The 18120-nt window shown below is 56.7% G+C and overlaps 2 protein-coding genes across 4 annotated transcripts; both read left to right on the top strand.

Moving 5' to 3' along the window:
• The first annotated feature begins 5632 nt into the window (after positions 1-5632).
• LOC308517866 (uncharacterized protein) lies at positions 5633-11822 on the top strand. Its single transcript, XM_081089360.1, has 5 exons — positions 5633-5741; positions 5985-6017; positions 6791-6934; positions 7181-7336; positions 11677-11822. Exons 2-5 carry the CDS (start codon positions 6012-6014, stop codon positions 11788-11790), a joined length of 420 nt encoding a protein of 139 aa, XP_080945486.1. The 5' UTR covers positions 5633-5741; positions 5985-6011; the 3' UTR covers positions 11791-11822.
• ALDOA (aldolase, fructose-bisphosphate A) lies at positions 11764-17633 on the top strand. 3 transcript variants are annotated; one of them, XM_081089357.1, is made up of 10 exons: positions 11764-12015; positions 12295-12372; positions 14906-15032; positions 15118-15329; positions 15830-15884; positions 16014-16174; positions 16510-16593; positions 16709-16883; positions 17046-17245; positions 17331-17633. In XM_081089357.1, the coding sequence occupies exons 3-10, from the start codon at positions 14921-14923 to the stop codon at positions 17424-17426; spliced, it is 1095 nt and encodes a 364-aa protein (XP_080945483.1). In that variant the 5' UTR covers positions 11764-12015; positions 12295-12372; positions 14906-14920; the 3' UTR covers positions 17427-17633. The 3 variants fall into 3 exon arrangements, with proteins under 3 accessions (XP_080945483.1, XP_080945482.1, XP_080945481.1); XM_081089356.1 differs by lacking the exon at positions 11764-12015 and having other exon boundaries at positions 12079-12372; XM_081089355.1 differs by lacking the exons at positions 11764-12015; positions 12295-12372 and adding an exon at positions 13406-13624.
• The last annotated feature ends 487 nt before the right edge of the window (positions 17634-18120 follow it).

Here is an 18120-nt window from a genome sequence, read left to right as displayed (position 1 = left end):
TCATTTTCTGGGCCTTTACACACCATCCCATCAGCCAATGAGCCTGTATCAATCCCATTCTACAGATGAGTAAGGCAAGGCCGAGAGGTTACATGAATGGCTGTGGACGGAAATGGCTGATAAGTAGATTGGGAATCCAGAGACCCACTGGGATCCTAGCTCGGCTGTTTAATTACCCGAAGGTCGCTTCCCCGCACGGACAATGGTGGGATTGGTCCAAAGAAGTGTTTTCTGTGTGTTGTGGTTTTCTTCCCTGTTTGACCTAATAACAAACATTCACACAGCACTGACTCACGTCAGTCACAAATCAACGCCCTTTACGTGTATGAACTAAGGTAACCCTCACAGGAACCTGAGAGGGAGGTGCCATGATTGCTTCCCGTTATGGACGCGGGAACTGAGGCACCCAGAGGTGGTGTGGTGCCCAGTCACACAGGTGGTACATGGCAGAGCTGGCATTTGAGCCTAGAAGCCAGATTTCCAGGTACTTGCTTTTAACCATGTACTTAAAGGGAAGCTTTTATCACTCTAGAGATTAGAAAGCCATTATCCCTCGGTTCAAATGGACTGTAACAAAACATTAATAAGGTGAAGAAACTGCTCTAACATTCTAGCTCGATACTATCGCCTGCTCCAATCTGAGCGGGAGGCCTGCTCGCTGGTAAACAAAAGGCCAGATAAGCCTGGACAGAGAGGTGCGGAAGGGCGCCTGGCAGCTCACCAGGCTCCTCCTGGAGGAGGCAGAAGTGCTGAAAGCGAATTGGAAAGAGCAGCTTTCCCGTGTGCATGTGCGCGTTCCTGCTGATCTGTGTCCCCCCCTCAAATAAACCCAAGACGGGGTGCACTCCACACCCCGCGATCCCTTATCTGGGCGGTCCAGGGGTGTCCCAACACCCCCGGGGGAGGGGCACGAGGCCGGGCACGGGGTGCAGCCACCTGCTTCCGAAGGCAGCACCCACAGGGGGCAGCGTGGGGTGGCACTCAGGACCCCAGTGCCACGCTGGTGCGGGCTCACATGGCCTAGGCCCACCTTCCCGCACAGCCCAGCTCCCCGGGCGGGCCTCTGACCCCCACGCTGTCCCCTCAGACCTGTCACACCATCCACCCTGGGCCCAGGTTTACCGTTTCCTGCTGCTTCAGGCTCCTGGGTCACAGGCTGCCTCGTCCATCCTCTCTGTAGCTGGGCGCAGCCGGCCCAGCCCCGCCGAGGTGTGAGGTGTGACAGGGAAGGCTGTGAATAAGTAACCAACAAGCAGCCCCAAGTGGCCTGTGTCCCACCTGATACCCAGGGAGGGGTCCGATTCCCCGGCGGCGCTCCGGGGAGCGTCCTGGGCCGCGCCGGCACCTGCATTATTTATGCTTTAATGGGACCGGGCCCAGGGTAGGTGCCGCTCCAAACCAGCCCAGTCCGCCCTCTAGCTGTGCAACAGGACAAGCTGAGGGGCACGGCAGGTGAGTCAGAGTCAGAAAGCTACGTGTCCAGGCCCCTTTTTTGTCTCGTTGATTGTGTGGCCTTGGCCGAGTGTCAGGCCTCTCTGAGCCTCCGTCGCACACACGTCCCACTGCCCGGGCTCAGATACTGCGGCTGCCACTCGCCAGCCAGGAGAGCTGCGCGCCTGATCTAACGCCTCTGCGCCCTTGGGCTTCTCGTCCACAAAGTGGGACAAGAGCAATGCCTCTCTGTAGGGCTGCGGGGATGGTTGAGTGTGACATTAAGGGTTGTCATTGTGCCGGGCCAGCGTGGCTCAGTGGTTGAGTGTCGACCTATGAACCAGGAGGTCACAGCTCAATTCACAGTCAGAGCACATGCCCCGGTTGCAGGCTCGATCCCAGTGTCGGGTGTGCAGGAGGCAGCGGATCAATGATTCTCTCACCATTGATGTTTCTATCTCTCTCTCCCCCTCCCTTCCTCTCTGAAATCAGTAAGAATATATTTTTTAAGAGTTGTCATTGTTATATATTTTTTGATATTTTTTATTGATTTTTTTACAGGGAGGAAGGGAGAGAGATAGAGAGTTAGAAACATAGATGAGAGAAACATCGATCAGCTGCCTCCTGCTGACACCCCCTATTGGGGATGTGCCTGCAACCAAGGTACATGCCCTTGACCGGAATCGAACCTGGGACCCTTCAGTCCGCAGGCCCACGCTCTATCCACTGAACCCAACTGGTTAGGGCTGTTATATTTTTAAATGAGCCTGTGTTCTATGCCAGATACTCTGCCTGCATTTCCTTTCACGGTCACAGTGAGCCCTGACGGTCTCCGTGCAATCCCTGATGCGGAAGAGATTAGGCACCCTGGACACTGGTATGGGCTGCAGTGTCCGGGCTCACGGCTGCCGGTCTCCGTGCAATCCCTGATGAGGAAGAGATTAGGCACCCTGGACACTGGTATGGGCCGCAGTGTCCGGGCTCACGGCTGCCGGTCTCCGTGCAATCCCTGACGGGAAGAGATTAGGCACCCTGGACACTGGTATGGGCTGCAGTGTCCGGGCTCACGGCTGCCGGTCTCCGTGCAATCCCTGACGGGAAGAGATTAGGCTCAGTGACCTCGGTGGACTTGCCCAAGGTCGCACAGATGCACAGAATTGAAACCTAGGTCCTCCCACTTCTAAAATCCCTTCTCAACTGTGTCAGAATTCTTTCCAGCTAGATTCTAGAAAATGAAAAAAAAAGAAAGAAGGAAAAAAAAAAAGGCGTGCGCCACCCGGGTGTACTGTCAGCATTAAATAAAACGAAGTCTGCGGAGAGGCCTGTGCTGACGCTGGCTCAGCTCAGCCCAGCTCAGCTTATCATCCCCCGGGGCCATTTCCCAAGCACAGGACTCCGTTCTCGTAATGAGGAGGCTGCTGAACCTCCTCTCAGACTCTGGGAGGCAATGTTGTCTGATGCCCACAGAGGGGCTGGCGGCGTGAGATCCAATCAGAGCTGCCAGGTTCCCTTGGCACAGCCAAGCCCAGGCCTGCCAGGCTTCTTGCATCCCTGCTTCTTCTGCGTCTCAGGGCTCCCACCCACCCCACGATTGGGAGGACATACCCCTTTCTCGCTTTCCCAGGGGCAGTGCCAAACCACCCATGATGACAGCTGACATCTCCAGCTTTGAACTGTAGGTAGAGGGAGCACGGATGGTTAGCCAACTATTGCGAAGCCTGTTTCTTCCGGCCGCCAACTAATGGTGTGGTGTGGGAAGGAGTGGAGCCCTGGCAAAGCGGGGTGCATGCATCACCCCTGCTATTGGCTTGGCACTGTCCGCCCTCCTGCATAATGCATGAGCCCATGGGAGGAACAGAATACCGGCAGCCGTGAGCCCGGACACCGCAGCCCATACAAGTGTCCAGGGTGCCTGCCGAGGCTCACATCTCGGCGTTGGCAGGAGCTGAGGCAGAGGAGGGAGTATGTGTTACCTGAGGCCTTTCTGGGGCTGGCCTCCACTTGGGCCTCGGGATCCTGCAAAGAAGATAGGGGCCGACGAGAAGACAGCCTGGAGAAGGCAATTTGGCCCCGGCCGGCATGGCTCAGTGGTGGAGCGTAGACCTATGAACCAGGAGGTCACGGTTCAATTCCAGGTCAGGGCACAGGCCTGGGTTGCAGACTCAGTCCCCAGTGTGGGGCGTGCAGGAGGCAGCCGAACAATGATTCTCTCTCATCATTGATGATTCTATCTCTTTCTCCCTCTCGCTTCCTCTCTGAAATCAATAAAAAATATATCTATTTTTTAAAAGAAGGCAACCTGACCCTGCCTCAGAATCAATGATGGTGACATTGGGACAGCGAGACTCCAGTTTTCTGCGCTTGAAGCCCCCTCTAAGGGGGTCAGGGTGGCATCAAGGGGCACCTCTGTGTGGTTGAAGATGGGATTTGGGACTGAGGGCCAGGAACCCTGGCCATTTCCATGGCTGCCTCCTGGTGTAGGCAAGCCCCAGGGCAGCAGCGGGGATGAGGTACATCTGGATGGAGAACATGGGCACAAGCGGACATATGGCAATGTGCTTTCAGGGGAGATTGCAAGCCTGTGTGCAGAAGCAAAACGTTCAGGAATGAAGGCAGGAGGTCTGAGTGCCTCGGCTCCCCGACAGCCACAGGGACTCGGGCAGCTGGATAACAACACTTCATGGGTGGCTGCAGTTGGATTCCATCCATTCACAGAATCAGGCATTGCTCACTGGAGACCCCCAAGACCAGGCCAAGTGCTAGGGCTTGGGACATGGAGACAAATCAGACCCAGGTGCTCACAGTGTAACTGGGGAGCCAGGCACCGGGGTGGAGGATTCAAATACCTTGTGGTAAAGTGATAGGTATGTATATGGTGCCCAACGCGGCCACCGCTGCCTGAGGTTGGCAGGAAGACCTCCGTGGGGCAAAATGGAACTGAAGCTTGAAGGATGAAGAAGAAGTGCAGCAGAGGGGGAACGGGAAGGGGGCGGTTCTAGCAGAGGGAACAGCATCTGCAAAGGCGTGGAGCTGCGAGGCCCTGGGCACTGGCTCAGGCGCCCTGAACAGATCCTGTGATGGAACCTTGAAGGAACTGATGGGGCACAAAACAGTCTTATTTGTTTCCATATTATCTGATCCCCTCTCCCAGGAGGAGTGTAAGCAACACGAGGGGAGGGAGCCTGCTGCCTTGTCCGCTGCTGGAGACCCAGAGCCTAGAGCGGCCTTGGCCCCAGCGGGGTGTGTGTGGGAATGAATCAGCCAGAGAGGCAGGACCCAGACTGGAAGGTGTTGACAGTCAGCAGAAGCATTTGGGCCTTATTCTGCAGTCAGTCGGGAGCCTGCCCAGGTTTAAAAATAGAAACGGAACAAGATCTGCTGAGGGTGGAAGGAAATCACTTTGACAATGATGTGAGGGCTGAAGAAATCAGATTACTAGGTCTTTTTAAAAATATATATATATTATTATTATGGATTTCAGAGAGGAAGGGAGAGGGAGAGAGAGATAGAAACATCAATGATGAGAGAGAATACTCGATCGGCTGCCTCCTGCACGCCCCACACTGGGGATCCAGCCTGCAACCCGGGCATGCGCCCCGACAGGGAATCGAACCGTGACCTCCTGGCTCATAGGTGGATGCTCAGCCACTGAGCCACGCCACCTGAGCAGATGATGGAGTCTGAAATTAGGGGACTGTCGATAAAAACGGGTGGGGTCAGGTTGAAAAATATTGAGAATAATTCCAGACAATTAACAAGTCGCTTTGATTTTTACAGTGTCCCTGTGAGGTAGGTGGCTCCCCCTTTACAGAGGAGGAATGGACTCGGTGGGCCCAGTGACTCGACCAAAGTCACACAGCAAGTTGGTGTTGTGTGTGTGTGTGTGTGTGTGTGAGGAGGGGGTGGGGGGGTGGGGAGGGGGGGGATCTTTCTTTGCTAGCGGCTCAGGACCCAGCATGTGACGGGGATCGGTCCTGGCCGGGTAGATGGCGGTTCCATCCCGGGTCAGGGCACCCGCAAGAACCAACCAATAAATGGGCATGAATAAGTGAAACAACAAATCTCTCATCTCAATCTCTCTCTTTCTCATCAATTAAAAAAAAAAAAGAGCTACTAGTCTCAGAAAATCAGCGGCAGAAGCGAAGCGAGAAGAAGAAATTTTGGGTCTCGGCAGCCGCCGTAGAAGCAGCGCGCGGTTTCCATGGCGACAGTAGGAAGCCCGGGAGGTTTGCGGGCTGTGCAGCCCCCGCGGCCCTTTGTGCCCAACGCGGCGCGGAATCCGTGAACGGTCCGCGGCGCCGAGGGTGCAGGTGACGCGGGTGGTGGACGCGGGGGGGGGTGGGGGGGGGCTGGGGTGCAGGGACAGCAGAGGGGTGTGGCCGGGTCGGGCTGGGGCCTGAGCGGGACGTGCCGCCCCGAGTCCCATCGCCACTGTCCGGACCCGGGACCCCCGCTGGGCCCGTTTCCCCGACCGGGGGGCGGGAGGAAGGGCGGGGCACCCGGGCCAGCGGCCCCTCTCGGCCTCTGAGCCCGGGGCGCTCTCTCCTCTGCAGCTCCTGCCTGGCGCGCTGTCCTGCCCCATGGACGTGAGTCCCAGGCCCCCGATCCCCGCAGCGCCCTAAACTCCCCCAGACGTGCCTGCCTGCGGGCGGACTGCAGAGGGGGCTCTGCACCCCAGTAACCCTCCCGCTCAGGACGAGAGCGTTCAAAGGAATGCCGGGGAGGGGGACCCCCAGCAGGGCCCTTCCCGCTCTTCCAGGCCAGAGGAAGTTTGCCGAGTGATCAAGGAGAAAGGCGTCGAGGCGGAGGGAACAGTGGGTAGAGACCTGGGGTGAGAGAGAGGAGAGGGCACCTGGGGGCTGCCGGGCCTTCAGTGTGGCTGGGGTGCAGGGAGGGAAGGCGGGTGGGTGGGGCTAGGCCCGGGCTTTTGTCTCTGAGATGAGTGAGGACTAAGTCGCTGAGAGCCATCAATGGGTTGTAAGGAAGGGAGGAACACGCAAGGACAACTGCTGTGGGAAGGGGCAGCGCTGCAGATTGGAAGACAGTCGGGGGCAGTGATGTTGGCTGAGGGCTGGTAAAGCATCCCAGACAACAGGTCCATTGGGAGAGACGTTCTGAGAGGAAGCTCAGTCGGTCTGGGAGAAGCCTAGCGTGACCACAAGCCCTGTATGGTGCTGAAATGGGGATGACAGGGGAAAAGGGGGTTTGGGGGACAAGAATGTGTAGTCCTGTCGACTCACCCCGCCATCTGGTGGCTGTTCCTCCCCCCTTTCCAGCCACCTCAGTGTCCCCCTGGTATTTCTGTGTTCCTGCAGCCTCCCCCACCTCCTTGTCACCCCTTCCTCCTGTACTCATCCAGGCCTCCTCTAGCCCTTGGAATCCCACCCCGGCTCCCGTCAGCAGTCCTTCCCTGCTGCTCCCCATCCCCGCCATCGTCTTCATCGCTGTGGGCATCTATTTGTTGCTGCTAGGCCTAGTGCTGCTGACGAGGCACTGCCTGCTGGTGAGGAGCCTCTGGGGGCCGAAGGGTGGGCTCTGGAAGAGGAACCCGGTTAGCCTGTGCCCTCGTCTGCAGGCCCTCACTCTGAGGCTCCTCTGCCATTCCGTCCCCCATCTATCCCTTCCCTGGGACCAGAGTTCCTCCTCTGCTGTCTCCTGCGGAATCTTCTCTTGTCCCTCTCCCCAAAACCGTATCTTGGCTACCCTTCCCCGCCACCTGGTCCGGATCCTGAGCCCTGCCATTTCCTAGGCCCAAGGCTGCTGCACCGACTGCAGCTCCCCCTGCAGGAAGCAAGGTGCCTCCAGGCCCCAGGACTGTTGCTGGACCTGTGCAGAAGCCTGCGACTTCCCTCTGCCCAGCCCAGCTCACTACCTGGATGCCTGCTGCCCCCAGCCCACTGAAGCTGTGAGTTCTCACACTGTCCCCGAACCCCTTGAGCCGGAGCTAGGCACCATCTGTACATTGATTTTTGTTGTTCTTGTTCAACATTTATTATTCAGCACAATTCCAGCACCGGGTCGGGTGGAAACAGCCAAAAACAACATAAACAGCCCTGACCGGTTTGGCTCAGTGAATAGAGCATCGGCCTGCGGAATGAAAGGTCCCGGGTTCGTTTCCGGTCAAGGGCATGTACCTTAGTTGCGGGCACATCCTCAGTAGGAGATGTGCAGGAGGCAGCTGATCGATGTTTCTCTCTCATCGATGTTTCTAACTCTATCCCTCTCCCTTCCTCTCTGTAAAAAAATCAATAAAATATAAACAACAACAACAACATAAATAATATACCAGATAATTTCTAATGATGAAACCTGCTTGGAAAAAAGAAAACAGGCCCTAGCCGGTTTGGCTCAGTGGCTACAGCTTCAGTCTGTGAACCGAAGGGTCCTGAGTTCGATTCCAGTCAAGGGCACATGCCCGGGTTGTGGGCTCAATCCCCTGTGCGGTGCGTGCAGGAGGCAGCCGCTGATCAATGATTCTCTCCCATCATTGATGTTTCTCTCTCTCTCTCTCTCTCTCTCTCTCTCCCTCTCTCCCTCTCCCTTCCACTCTGAAATCAATAAAATATAAAAAAGAAAAGGAAAACAGGGTGTCAGCTGGAGATAGGTGATCGGTGTAACATGTAGAGCATACAATCACCTCTGAAAGTGGTAGTTGAAAGAAAAAACAACCTCTCACAGAGCTCATTCTGTTCACTGAGTGAATACTATGCTCCATTATTATTTTCTCAACAACCCTGGGAGCTGGGTATTTTATAAAACCTGCATATATTTTTTTCTGGTCACAAAAAGCACTGATTACAAAGTGTGCATGTTGTAACACATAGAAAATATAAGGTACTTGATAAACCAACTCTCTAACTAAGGTTGCTGTTTTGTGTGACCCTCATATACAGTACTAACATACAGTACTGTCACTGCTGTATTTTACTAGGATTTGGTAAAAATGGGTCATACCACATATATCATCACAACTGCTACTTACTCTTTTAAAATATATATATTTTTATTGATTTCAGAGAGGAAGGGAGAGGGAGAGAGATATAGAAACATCAATGACGAGAGAGAATCATTGATTGGCTGCCTGCAACCCTGGCATGTGCCCTGACCGGAATCGAACTGTGACTTCCTAGTTCATAGGTCAATGCTCAACCATTGAACCACACCGGCAATTTACCCTTTTTAACTTAACATCACACCTCGGTCACCAATCTGTGCCTGTGCACGTAGGTAGGTAGGTATTTGTGCCCCCCCTTTGCAGGGGAAACGTTGGCTTAGGGAAGTTTAGCCACTTCCCCAACATCCCACAGCAGAGTCTGGCCTGGCAAGTTGTTCCACAGTGTGTTAGAGTCCGCAGGACGAAGCCTGGCGTGCAGGGGACAGGCCATTTTTGCACTCGTGGGTTTAAAGATGTTCAGTGTAAGTGAACACCTTCCTAGGCAGTAATTATTTTGGGCTCAGAGATTTAGACAATAAGCTCCTACCCTTGAAGTGGTGACCTTCCTTAAGAGGGAAAAGTGTGGCTAGAAGACCAAGCAGATTCATAACTTGGACGGACTGTAGTTGGTGCATTGAAGTCTCTGTCCTTCAGTTTCCTTAGGAACAGTAACAATCACAGATATTACCAAGTTCTCGCCTACTTCACAGCTGTTCAAACTGCAGCTTACCGAAGCTTGAGTGACTGAGCCAGGGCAGAAACCTAGGTTTCCGTTACCAAGTATCCAATTCATTCATTATTTATTCACTTAACCAAAGATTTATGGAGTTGTTGTTGAGACCCTGTGCTGGGCCCTGAGGGCTCAGTGGAAACAGGGTAGACACGGTCCCAGCCCTCACAGGGCTTACATTCTGGTGAAGGCCAGAGAGAAATAAATAGGCAACTATAATAGCGTGTGAGAAACTCATACAGTGCAGTGGTTGGTTCTCAGCCCTGTCTGTGATCAGAAGCAGGCATCAGAAAGGTCTGGGATTGGATTGATTGGAGTTTGTGATTTTTTTTTTTAATACATATTTTATTGACTTAGGAAGGGAGAGGGAGAGAGAGAGATAGAAACATCAATGATGAGAGAAACTCATTGATCGGCTGCTTCCTGCATGCCCCCAACTTGGGATCGAGCCTGCAACCCGGGCATGTGCCCTGTGACCGGGAATCGAACCATGATCTCCTGGTTCATAGGTCAACGCTCAACCACTGAGCCACACCAGCTGGGCAGAGTTTGTGAATTTTTAACAAGTTCTCACACGATCCTGCCCCACCCACCAGGGGAAAGAGCTGCCGTGACAAGAGCAGCTCCCTTTACGGAGTGCCCACTAAGCATCAGGCGTGCTTCGTTCTTTCTGCTGATTCCTCACGATGACCTTAAGAAGTGGGCTCAGAGACGAGGAACCTGAGGCTCAAAACGTGAATTCGCCAGGCCTGGGCCTGAACTAGACTCCAGGCTGAGCCTGGGCTCTAACCAGTAAAGGTGGCTGGTCTTCACAGCATCAAAGCAAAAGATATCCAAGTGGAAAACTCGGGGCCTAGAGAAACACGAGGGTTAACAGTCTTGTGGAGCTCTGGTTTAATGTACTTAAACAGTAGATTCCTTCCAGAAGTCACCTGGCTGCCTGGGAGAGTTGAGAAATCCATTAGCCAGTTTTTAATGACTAGATCCAATGGACAGAGCCAAGAAATGCTTTTAATACCCTCTTCTCTGAAGTGAGGGCAGGGGAGCTTCTCTCAGCCACCAATTTTGTGCACAGAATGACAGCAGGGTCCTCCAAAATCCCACAGAGCTGACTTCATCTCCAGACTTGGACTCCCCAGACACACCCCAAAGCACACCCTCACCAAACACAGCAAAACCACTTTGCTCTCTGTCCCTTCCACCATGACACTTCTAGCCTCCTCCTTGGGAGCCAATTCTAGTGGCAGTAGCTCCAGCCCAATTCAGCCCCCTCTACCTGGAGACACTAGGTCCCTTCCCCTCACAGGAGCCCCTAGTGACATCTGATAGTACCAGTCATCCGGCACCGCACCCCGAAACCTCAGCTGTTCAAAAGGTCATTCCCCTATTCCTGGCCTGGCCCAGTGTCTGATCTGTGCAACTGTGACTGTCACTAGCTCTGTCTTAGGACTCAAGATGCCAATTTTCTGTCACACACCCTGGGCGTGTGCTGCCCCAGCCAGTTGGCCTGACTCCGCTTAATGCCTGAAGCAGCCTCCGATCATCTCTGCCCCAGGACAGGAGGGGAGTCGGCTGGAGTCGGCTGCTCCCCCTTCCTGTCTCTAGGACAGGCTGTTCTTCTCCCCAAGAGGCAGACCTTCTGTTTCCCGGGAAACTGAGAAGCCTCTTCTTTCTCCGTTGCCTACAGAGGGAGAAATTATGTGCTTTGGTTTATCCATTCATCCCACAGTCATCGCTGAGCATGAGTCCCCATGCCAGCTCCGTGGAGACGTGCGATGAACAGTCCCTGTCCTTGCACACCCACAGAGAAGCTGGTGTTCCCGACCTGGGAGGCAGTGGGTCGAGGGGAGTCTAAGGACGGGGAGCAGGCAGGCCAGGTGCATCCCAGCAGCATCCCCCAGATGCATTCCTTTGGGCAATCCCTCCCCTCTCTGAACCTCCATTTCCTCTTTTGTAAAGAGGCTCCTCTACTCAAGGTTCTGACAATTAGGAGATATAACTTTTTTGAGACATTAAACCATTTAAATATGCAAATTGCCATTATTAAAGATTTTAAAACTCATTCATGAATGCAGTCTGCCTTGCACAGAGTAGGTGCTCAGAGATGAGGAGATCTTGCAGTTTGGTCTCATGCCAGGAAGAAATCCACAAAACCAACAAGTTATTTTCATCAGGGACAGAAAATGTGTGTGTGCTTTCCCTGTCTACTGACTTTCAATTGCCCTGGGCCACAGAATGTAGAACCATCACTGAGCTGAACACTGGGACACCCGAACGCTAGCATGGGACCAGGCCAGTAGCTCTCCGGTCCTGTCTCCTCGCCTACAAAATGGGGAGAACGAGAGGACCCCCTGAATAGTTTCTCCCAGCTCCTGAACTCAGCTGCTTGGAACATTGCCTCCTTGCAGATTTCTCAACAGCACGGATTTGATTTGTGCCCAGGGATGGTGGATGGTACTCTCTGTTCCACTGGGCAAATGGACTTTCCGGGCCTGTTCCCTTCTCCCCTGAGGGACACAGCCTCAGGCTCCGGTCCCCCTTCCTCCTGCCCACCTCCTCACTCCCTTCTCCTCTCCCTCAGGGCTGGGCCCCGCGCTGCCCTCGCTGCTGCCCGCTCTGCGACTGTGCCTGTGCGTGCCAGCTGCCTGACTGCCAGAGCCTCAACTGCCTCTGCTTCGAGATCAAGCTCCGATGAGGACCCAAGTCCCTGCCCTCGGGGGAGTGGGCAGCCCCCAGGGCCCACGTGCCCTCTTCCCTGAGGGGCCTCCGGCCACTGGGACCACGGGTGGGCTGCCTGGCTCACTGGCCTGGGAACCAGCAGTGGAGAACTTGGCTCTCAACAGAGCAAGACGTGGGGAGCCACTGGCCGGCTAGACTGCAGTTCCCGCACAGGGAACACGAAAGAGGGGGAGCCCCGCAGGTGCCGGCCCTCCTCCCCCCTCCCCAGTAAACGATGCTAACCCCGGGTGGAACTTGGACCTAAGTGTCAGGATACAGGGTACCTGGCGTGCCCAGTCCATGGGCTCTTGGTTGTTTTGGGGTGTGGGTCTAGCTAGCACCTGCAGCTGCACCCCCTCTAAAGAAATGGGCTCCAAGAGAATCCTAGCCGCTCCCATCCGAGCCCAGGAGGGGGAGGGGGTCAGAGGAGGAGGCAGGAAAGGCCACGTGATCGGAGTCCCCTTTCCCCTTCTCCCCACAGATCCCCGCCCGGAGATTTATTTCCCTTTTGAGGGCCTGAGACTGGATTTCCAAGGAAGAAATTCCCTCTGAGTTACGGGTGAGTGGGCAGGGGCCCTCCCCAGGCCTTAAAATAGGGCAGGCCCAGCTCGCTCCCCACTTCGCGCACTCGGGGCCCCACGCCGGTCTGAATGTCAGGAGCTTCAGGTTTCCCTAAATATAGGTCCCTGCCCGTGGATCCGGGGAGGAAAGGGCAGGGGTCAGTGGAGAAGGTTGGGGACACTGGCGGGGGGAGGGCAGGGGCTGCTTTATAACCCAGCCCGGTGCCGCCTGGCTCACTCGCTGCTGACCAGGCTCTGCCCGCTGCTCCGGCCTCCAGGTGGGCGCCAGCGGGAAGGCGCTGGGTGGGGCCGGGCTGGAGGGAAGACCTAGGACGGGGCGCGGGATGTGTCTGGGAGGCTGATCGGCGTGCGACACATTTTATTCTGAGACGTCAGTCCACGGGACGAGTGTCCCGGGCGCTCAGCTTGCGAGGGCCCGAGCGCAGCCGGCCCCTTCCTCGCGGCCCCGCGGCCTCTGCAGCCAGCGCGCACCATGGGGCGTGTCGCCCCGCACCGCTGCCGCCTCGCCTCCCCCCGGCAGCCCGCGGCCTCCTCGTCCTCCGCCGCGGCCACTTGCACCCGGGCCAGCGAGCGCGGAGGGGCGGCCCGGGGCCTCGGAGCAGCCGGCGGGCGTGGCCGCCAGACCCCGAGCTCGGCCTCCAGGGACGGTCGCCACCCGCACCCGCCGCACCGCGCAGGCCGGAAGCTGGGGTTGGGCCGGGGAGGGAAGCGGAGCTCGTGTCTTCCCGGCTCCTCCACCCGCGCCCCCGCCCCCTGCCCCCCGCCCCCCCCCCCCAAGCCACAGCCCCTTCGGGGCCCCTAACCAGCTGAGTCACGGCGCCCAGAGCGCGCCAGGCGGGGGGAGAGGGAGGGGGAGGGACCGGGCCGGCGGGATGTGGCCCGAGTCACGTCCGAGGAGGATGGGGGGCGGGGGGGATGTCGTGTTCTCGCCGCCCGCGAGCCGCCTCCGGGCTTCGCCTTTGGGGGCGGCCGCTCCCTGTGACTCGCCTGCCATTGGGCGCCGGGGCCCCTGCAGCCCCGGCAAAAGGAAAAACGCAGCGGAGGGCGGAGCGGTGCCCTTATAAGGCCGGCGCCGCCTCCCGGGCCGCCCACTCGCGAGCTAAATAGCCGGCGTTCCTCTTGGAATGCGCCGCAGAACAGGCTGGTAGTGACGACCTCCGCGTTCGCTCCCGCCTCGCCCGCCCGCCGCCCGCCGCCGCGACACCGCCACGCCCGCCCCCCCTGTGCCAGGTGAGCGCGCCTCGCCACGTGCGAAGGTCTGAGGCCAGGGCGAGGGGGCCTGGGGTCGGGCGGAGCCCCCCGCCCCGGGTCCCGGCATCTCCTCCATCATCACCCCCGCACACACACGCGACTCGCAGCCCGCACTCCCCAGCCGCTCCAGCTGGCGCTCGCCGGCTTCACTGCGCAATGCGGGCTCCGCGCGCTGAGTCATGGCGGGGAGGAAGCAGGGCGAGGTGAAGGGCCGGTCCCCCTCCCTGTTCCTGCCGGGACCCCTAGTGCAAAGGATCATGGCCCCTTTGCCTCTGCAAGGAGCCTGCGAGGCAGCGAGGGTTAGGGGCCAGGCCGTGTACTGCTTCAGGTGCCCTAAGGCGGGTGGGGGCCCTGCCCGGGGGGCACAGGCGCCCCTGGCGAGGAGGGCAACCCTTGGCAGCGCCTCTTGCCCTATTAACACCTTCCCTGTCTTTTCTTATCGGGTGACCTTGATTCTGAGCCTGGAACAGCTGCAGCCCGGCGAGCAGACAGGAGCGCTTTTCAGGGGAAGGGGTGGGGCGCTTGCCTCTCCTCCGCACGCTTACCCTGCTTGAGCAGTGAGATGGGCAAAACTATCCCTTTCCTCCGCCTCGGGCCGGGCTTCCTCTGCTGCCCTTTCCTGCCTTCTGATTCCCTCCTACACCCTTCTCCATACCCTTTTCCTCATGCCCTCCCACCCCACTCTGGGGGGAGAAGCCTGACCTTGGGATGTCCTTGAGGCCTTGGTGCCAGTCCCCGCTCTGGGATCTTGGATGGATCGGAAGGAACGCCCCTATGGCAGTCAGCTCTGGGTTCTAACCTCAGATCTGACCCTTGGGTTGCTGTATGACTTGAACACAGACCTTCCTCTGGGTCCTTCCAGATGAGGGGGTGGGCCCCCTGCCTTATGCAGACCTCTAAATTCCAAAAGACTGCGGTTCGATTTTGCTTCTAGGCAAGGTGACCCCATGGCAAAGCGCAAGCCAGAAGGGTCCAACTTCTACACGAGCCATCTGTCCATGGCTCTGGCCTATTCCTTTGGCCCAGATGCCAGTATGCAACCCCACCCTCAGCTGGGCAACACCCAGCAACACAGAGAGTTAGGAAAGGTACAGGAGGCAGGCCTAGTATAGGGAAGTCGGGTGTAGGGGAGAGCTGGGGAAGTACCCCAAGACCTGCTGGGTGTGGGAAGGGGAGGTAGGGAACTTGGCCCTGGCAAGGGGCTCTGTTCATTGGGAGACCCAGCTAACCCATGCTCCCCCATGTGTCTCCTCTGCTCAGGCACTGACTGGCACCATGCCCTACCAATACCCAGCGCTGACCCCGGAGCAAAAGAAGGAGCTAAGTGACATTGCTCACCGCATCGTGGCTCCGGGCAAGGGCATCCTGGCTGCAGATGAGTCCACTGGTGCGATCAGGACACAGTGGGAGGAGGGCCCAGGCGTGGGGGTGACAGGCTGATCCCCCTGTGACCGTGGGCGATTCCTTTCCAGGGAGCATTGCCAAGCGGCTGCAGTCCATTGGCACTGAGAACACCGAGGAGAACCGGCGCTTCTACCGCCAGCTGCTGCTGACTGCCGACGACCGAGTGAATCCCTGCATCGGGGGTGTCATCCTCTTCCATGAGACGCTCTATCAGAAGACAGATGATGGGCGTCCCTTCCCCCAAGTCATCAAATCCAAGGGTGGTGTTGTGGGCATCAAGGTGAGGAGGCTGGGCCTCGGAATGTGAGATCCGAAATGGTCTGGGGAAAAGCCTCATTTGCTTCTAGACACCTTGCCTAGAAGCAAAATCGAAAAGTCATCCAAAGTCATAGGCTGGCGGGGTGAACGTTGGGCTGGGAGCCTGGAGACTTGGGGTGGAGTCTACCCCAGACCGGAGGTGAGGAAAGCTAGAAACTGCCCTGCTTGGTATTTTTAATCCTCGAAGTTCTAAGAGCAAGTCATTACCCATTATTATACAGATGAAAACCAGAAGCTCAAGGCAGTGGTGTGTTTTGCTCACAGGGTTAGCAAGTAGTAGGTTCCCAGGCTGTCTGTCGAATAATAACCCCCCGTATCCCGCCTCAGGATCAGATACGGTAGCCAAGTGGGAACATTTGAAGCCCAGGAGGTGTCACGTGAGGTTAGGTGACGGAGGCTCTAGAGAAGAAGAAGGTAGTAGAGATTGCTTACTTGCCTTATAGTGTTGTCCTACCCCAACAGGTAGACAAGGGCGTGGTACCCCTGGCAGGAACAAATGGTGAAACTACGACCCAAGGTGAGAACTGTTTGGCTCCTTGCCTTGCTGACCAACCCACCCAGGTTGGTGCCCCTCTAAGAGCCCAGGATGAGTGGGAGACACTTGCCCCCTCCTCTGCCAGGCTTTGACTTCTCGTCCCCTTTCCAGGGCTGGATGGGCTGTCTGAGCGCTGTGCCCAGTACAAGAAAGACGGAGCTGACTTTGCCAAGTGGCGCTGTGTGCTGAAGATTGGGGAACACACCCCCTCAGCCCTTGCCATCATGGAAAATGCCAACGTTCTGGCCCGTTATGCCAGCATCTGCCAGCAGGTGGGCCTGCACATCCCCAACAGGCCAGCTTCCATCTCATTTGATTCCAGAGTGTCATCTAGCCTGCCACCCATCTGCCAGGATGGCTGCCTCCCCCAAGGCAGCTGCTCCGGATCCTCACCAGTCATCAGGCTTGAGCCTGTGGAGGACAGTGGAGGGCTTGTGTGGGTTGATCTGAGGAGATCCTGGCTCCTACATCCTGCAAAGCAGAGGGCTTTGAAGCCATGAGTCTCTGTCTTCGTGGAGCTAAGACCTTGGCCAGTGGTTGTGGAGGGCTGTAGGTAGAGCTGAGGCCTCCAGGAGGTCTCATAGCTACTCTGTCCCTCACCCCACAGAATGGCATCGTGCCCATCGTGGAGCCTGAGATCCTCCCCGATGGCGACCATGACTTGAAGCGCTGTCAGTATGTAACTGAAAAGGTAGGTTGCTTCCTGCCTGGGCAGGGTGGTGGGTTGGCAGCTGGGCCGAGGGCCTTGGGGCTGACTCCTGTCCCCCCACTCCGCCCCACCCCACTTTGGTCCTGCCCTACCCTAGGTGCTGGCTGCTGTCTACAAGGCTCTGAGTGACCACCACATCTACCTGGAAGGCACCTTGCTGAAGCCCAATATGGTCACCCCAGGCCATGCCTGTACCCAGAAATTTTCTAACGAGGAGATTGCCATGGCAACTGTCACTGCGCTGCGCCGCACAGTGCCGCCCGCTGTCCCTGGTGAGACCCACACTCTCATCTTGCCCTCTGGGAGGTAGACAAAACGGTATCCACAATCTTTATACCTGTTGGTCTGGTTTCCAGGTCAGCTGCTGGGAACTCCTAGCAGTCCCCTGGGTCTCGGACTACAACCCCTCTCCCCATTTCACCTTTGTTTTACAGGGATCACCTTCCTATCTGGAGGTCAGAGTGAGGAGGAGGCATCCATCAACCTCAATGCTATCAACAAGTGCCCCCTGCTGAAGCCATGGGCTTTGACCTTCTCCTATGGCCGGGCCCTGCAGGCCTCTGCTCTGAAGGCCTGGGGTGGCAAGAAGGAGAACCTGAAGACTGCCCAGGAGGAATACATCAAGCGAGCGCTGGTAGGATGGAGCAGCAGGTGGGCAGAGTGCCGGGGTGGATGGGATTCTCAACACAAACCTTACTCTGGCTCCTCTCCCCTCTTAGGCCAACAGCCTCGCCTGCCAAGGAAAGTACACCCCAAGCGGCCAGACTGGGGCTGCAGCCAGCCAGTCCCTCTTCATCTCTAACCATGCCTACTAAGCAGAGGTGATCTAAGGCTGCCCCTCGAACACTCCAGGCCCCGCCCCCTCCCACACTCACTCTTGAAGAGGCCTCATCCCGGGCTCCAGGCTGCTCTTTCCCAGCACTTTTGCCTCCCTTGTGACATTGGTTGCGTGGTGTTGTCTGTGTATGCCAACTCCAATGCCCTTTCCAGCCCACTGCCAATAAACAACTATTTAAGGGGGAGTTTCTTGTCCATGTTTGTAGCGTTGGGGTCAGGGGAGTGTCTGGGGAGGTGGCCGAGTCCAGAAGAAAGAGCTCTTGTTTTATGTTCTTCCTTCCTGGGTAGGAAAATGGTGAAGGGATGGGGTAAGACTTTCCTGTTTCATTTTATAGTTGCCCAGGGTTTCAAGAGGAGAGCTTGTGAAATTTTCTTCAACCATCAGAGGCTCTTCCCCCTTCCACTAGCAGCATCAGATAAGGCTCACAGTCGGGGAGTGTGTGTAACTGCTGGTTGTAGGAGGCTGCAGGCTCAGCCGCTTAGGCCTAGACCTCAAGGGTGCAGAAGGCCCTGTGACAAAAACAGCCACAGACAACAGCTGAGATTTCCTGAGTCTCTGAGCCAGGCAACATGAAAACGTTCTGTATGAGTAGATGTTTTTCCCAGTCAAGCTTCAGGCTTTATTGCTGGAGATCACACTCTTTCTTGGTGGAAACAAGAATATTAATGCAG

Source organism: Myotis nattereri (assembly GCF_964212035.1).
Source record: "Myotis nattereri genome assembly, chromosome: 4".
NCBI classification, from domain to species: domain Eukaryota; kingdom Metazoa; phylum Chordata; class Mammalia; order Chiroptera; family Vespertilionidae; genus Myotis; species Myotis nattereri.
Note: the sequence above shows the minus strand (reverse complement) of the source record. Positions and strands in the feature narration are given on the sequence as shown.

Coding starts and splice junctions, on each gene's coding strand:
- LOC308517866 (XM_081089360.1), top strand. Junction 6,935..7,180: donor TGACGAGGCACTGCCTGCTG/GTGAGGAGCCTC, acceptor GCCATTTCCTAG/GCCCAAGGCTGCTGCACCGA. Junction 7,337..11,676: donor GCCCCCAGCCCACTGAAGCT/GTGAGTTCTCAC, acceptor CCTCTCCCTCAG/GGCTGGGCCCCGCGCTGCCC.
- ALDOA (XM_081089357.1), top strand. CDS start 14,921: ATGCCCTACCAATACCCAGCGCTGACCCCGGAGCAAAAGAAGGAGCTA. Junction 16,884..17,045: donor AGTGCCGCCCGCTGTCCCTG/GTGAGACCCACA, acceptor TTTGTTTTACAG/GGATCACCTTCCTATCTGGA. Junction 17,246..17,330: donor AATACATCAAGCGAGCGCTG/GTAGGATGGAGC, acceptor CTCCCCTCTTAG/GCCAACAGCCTCGCCTGCCA.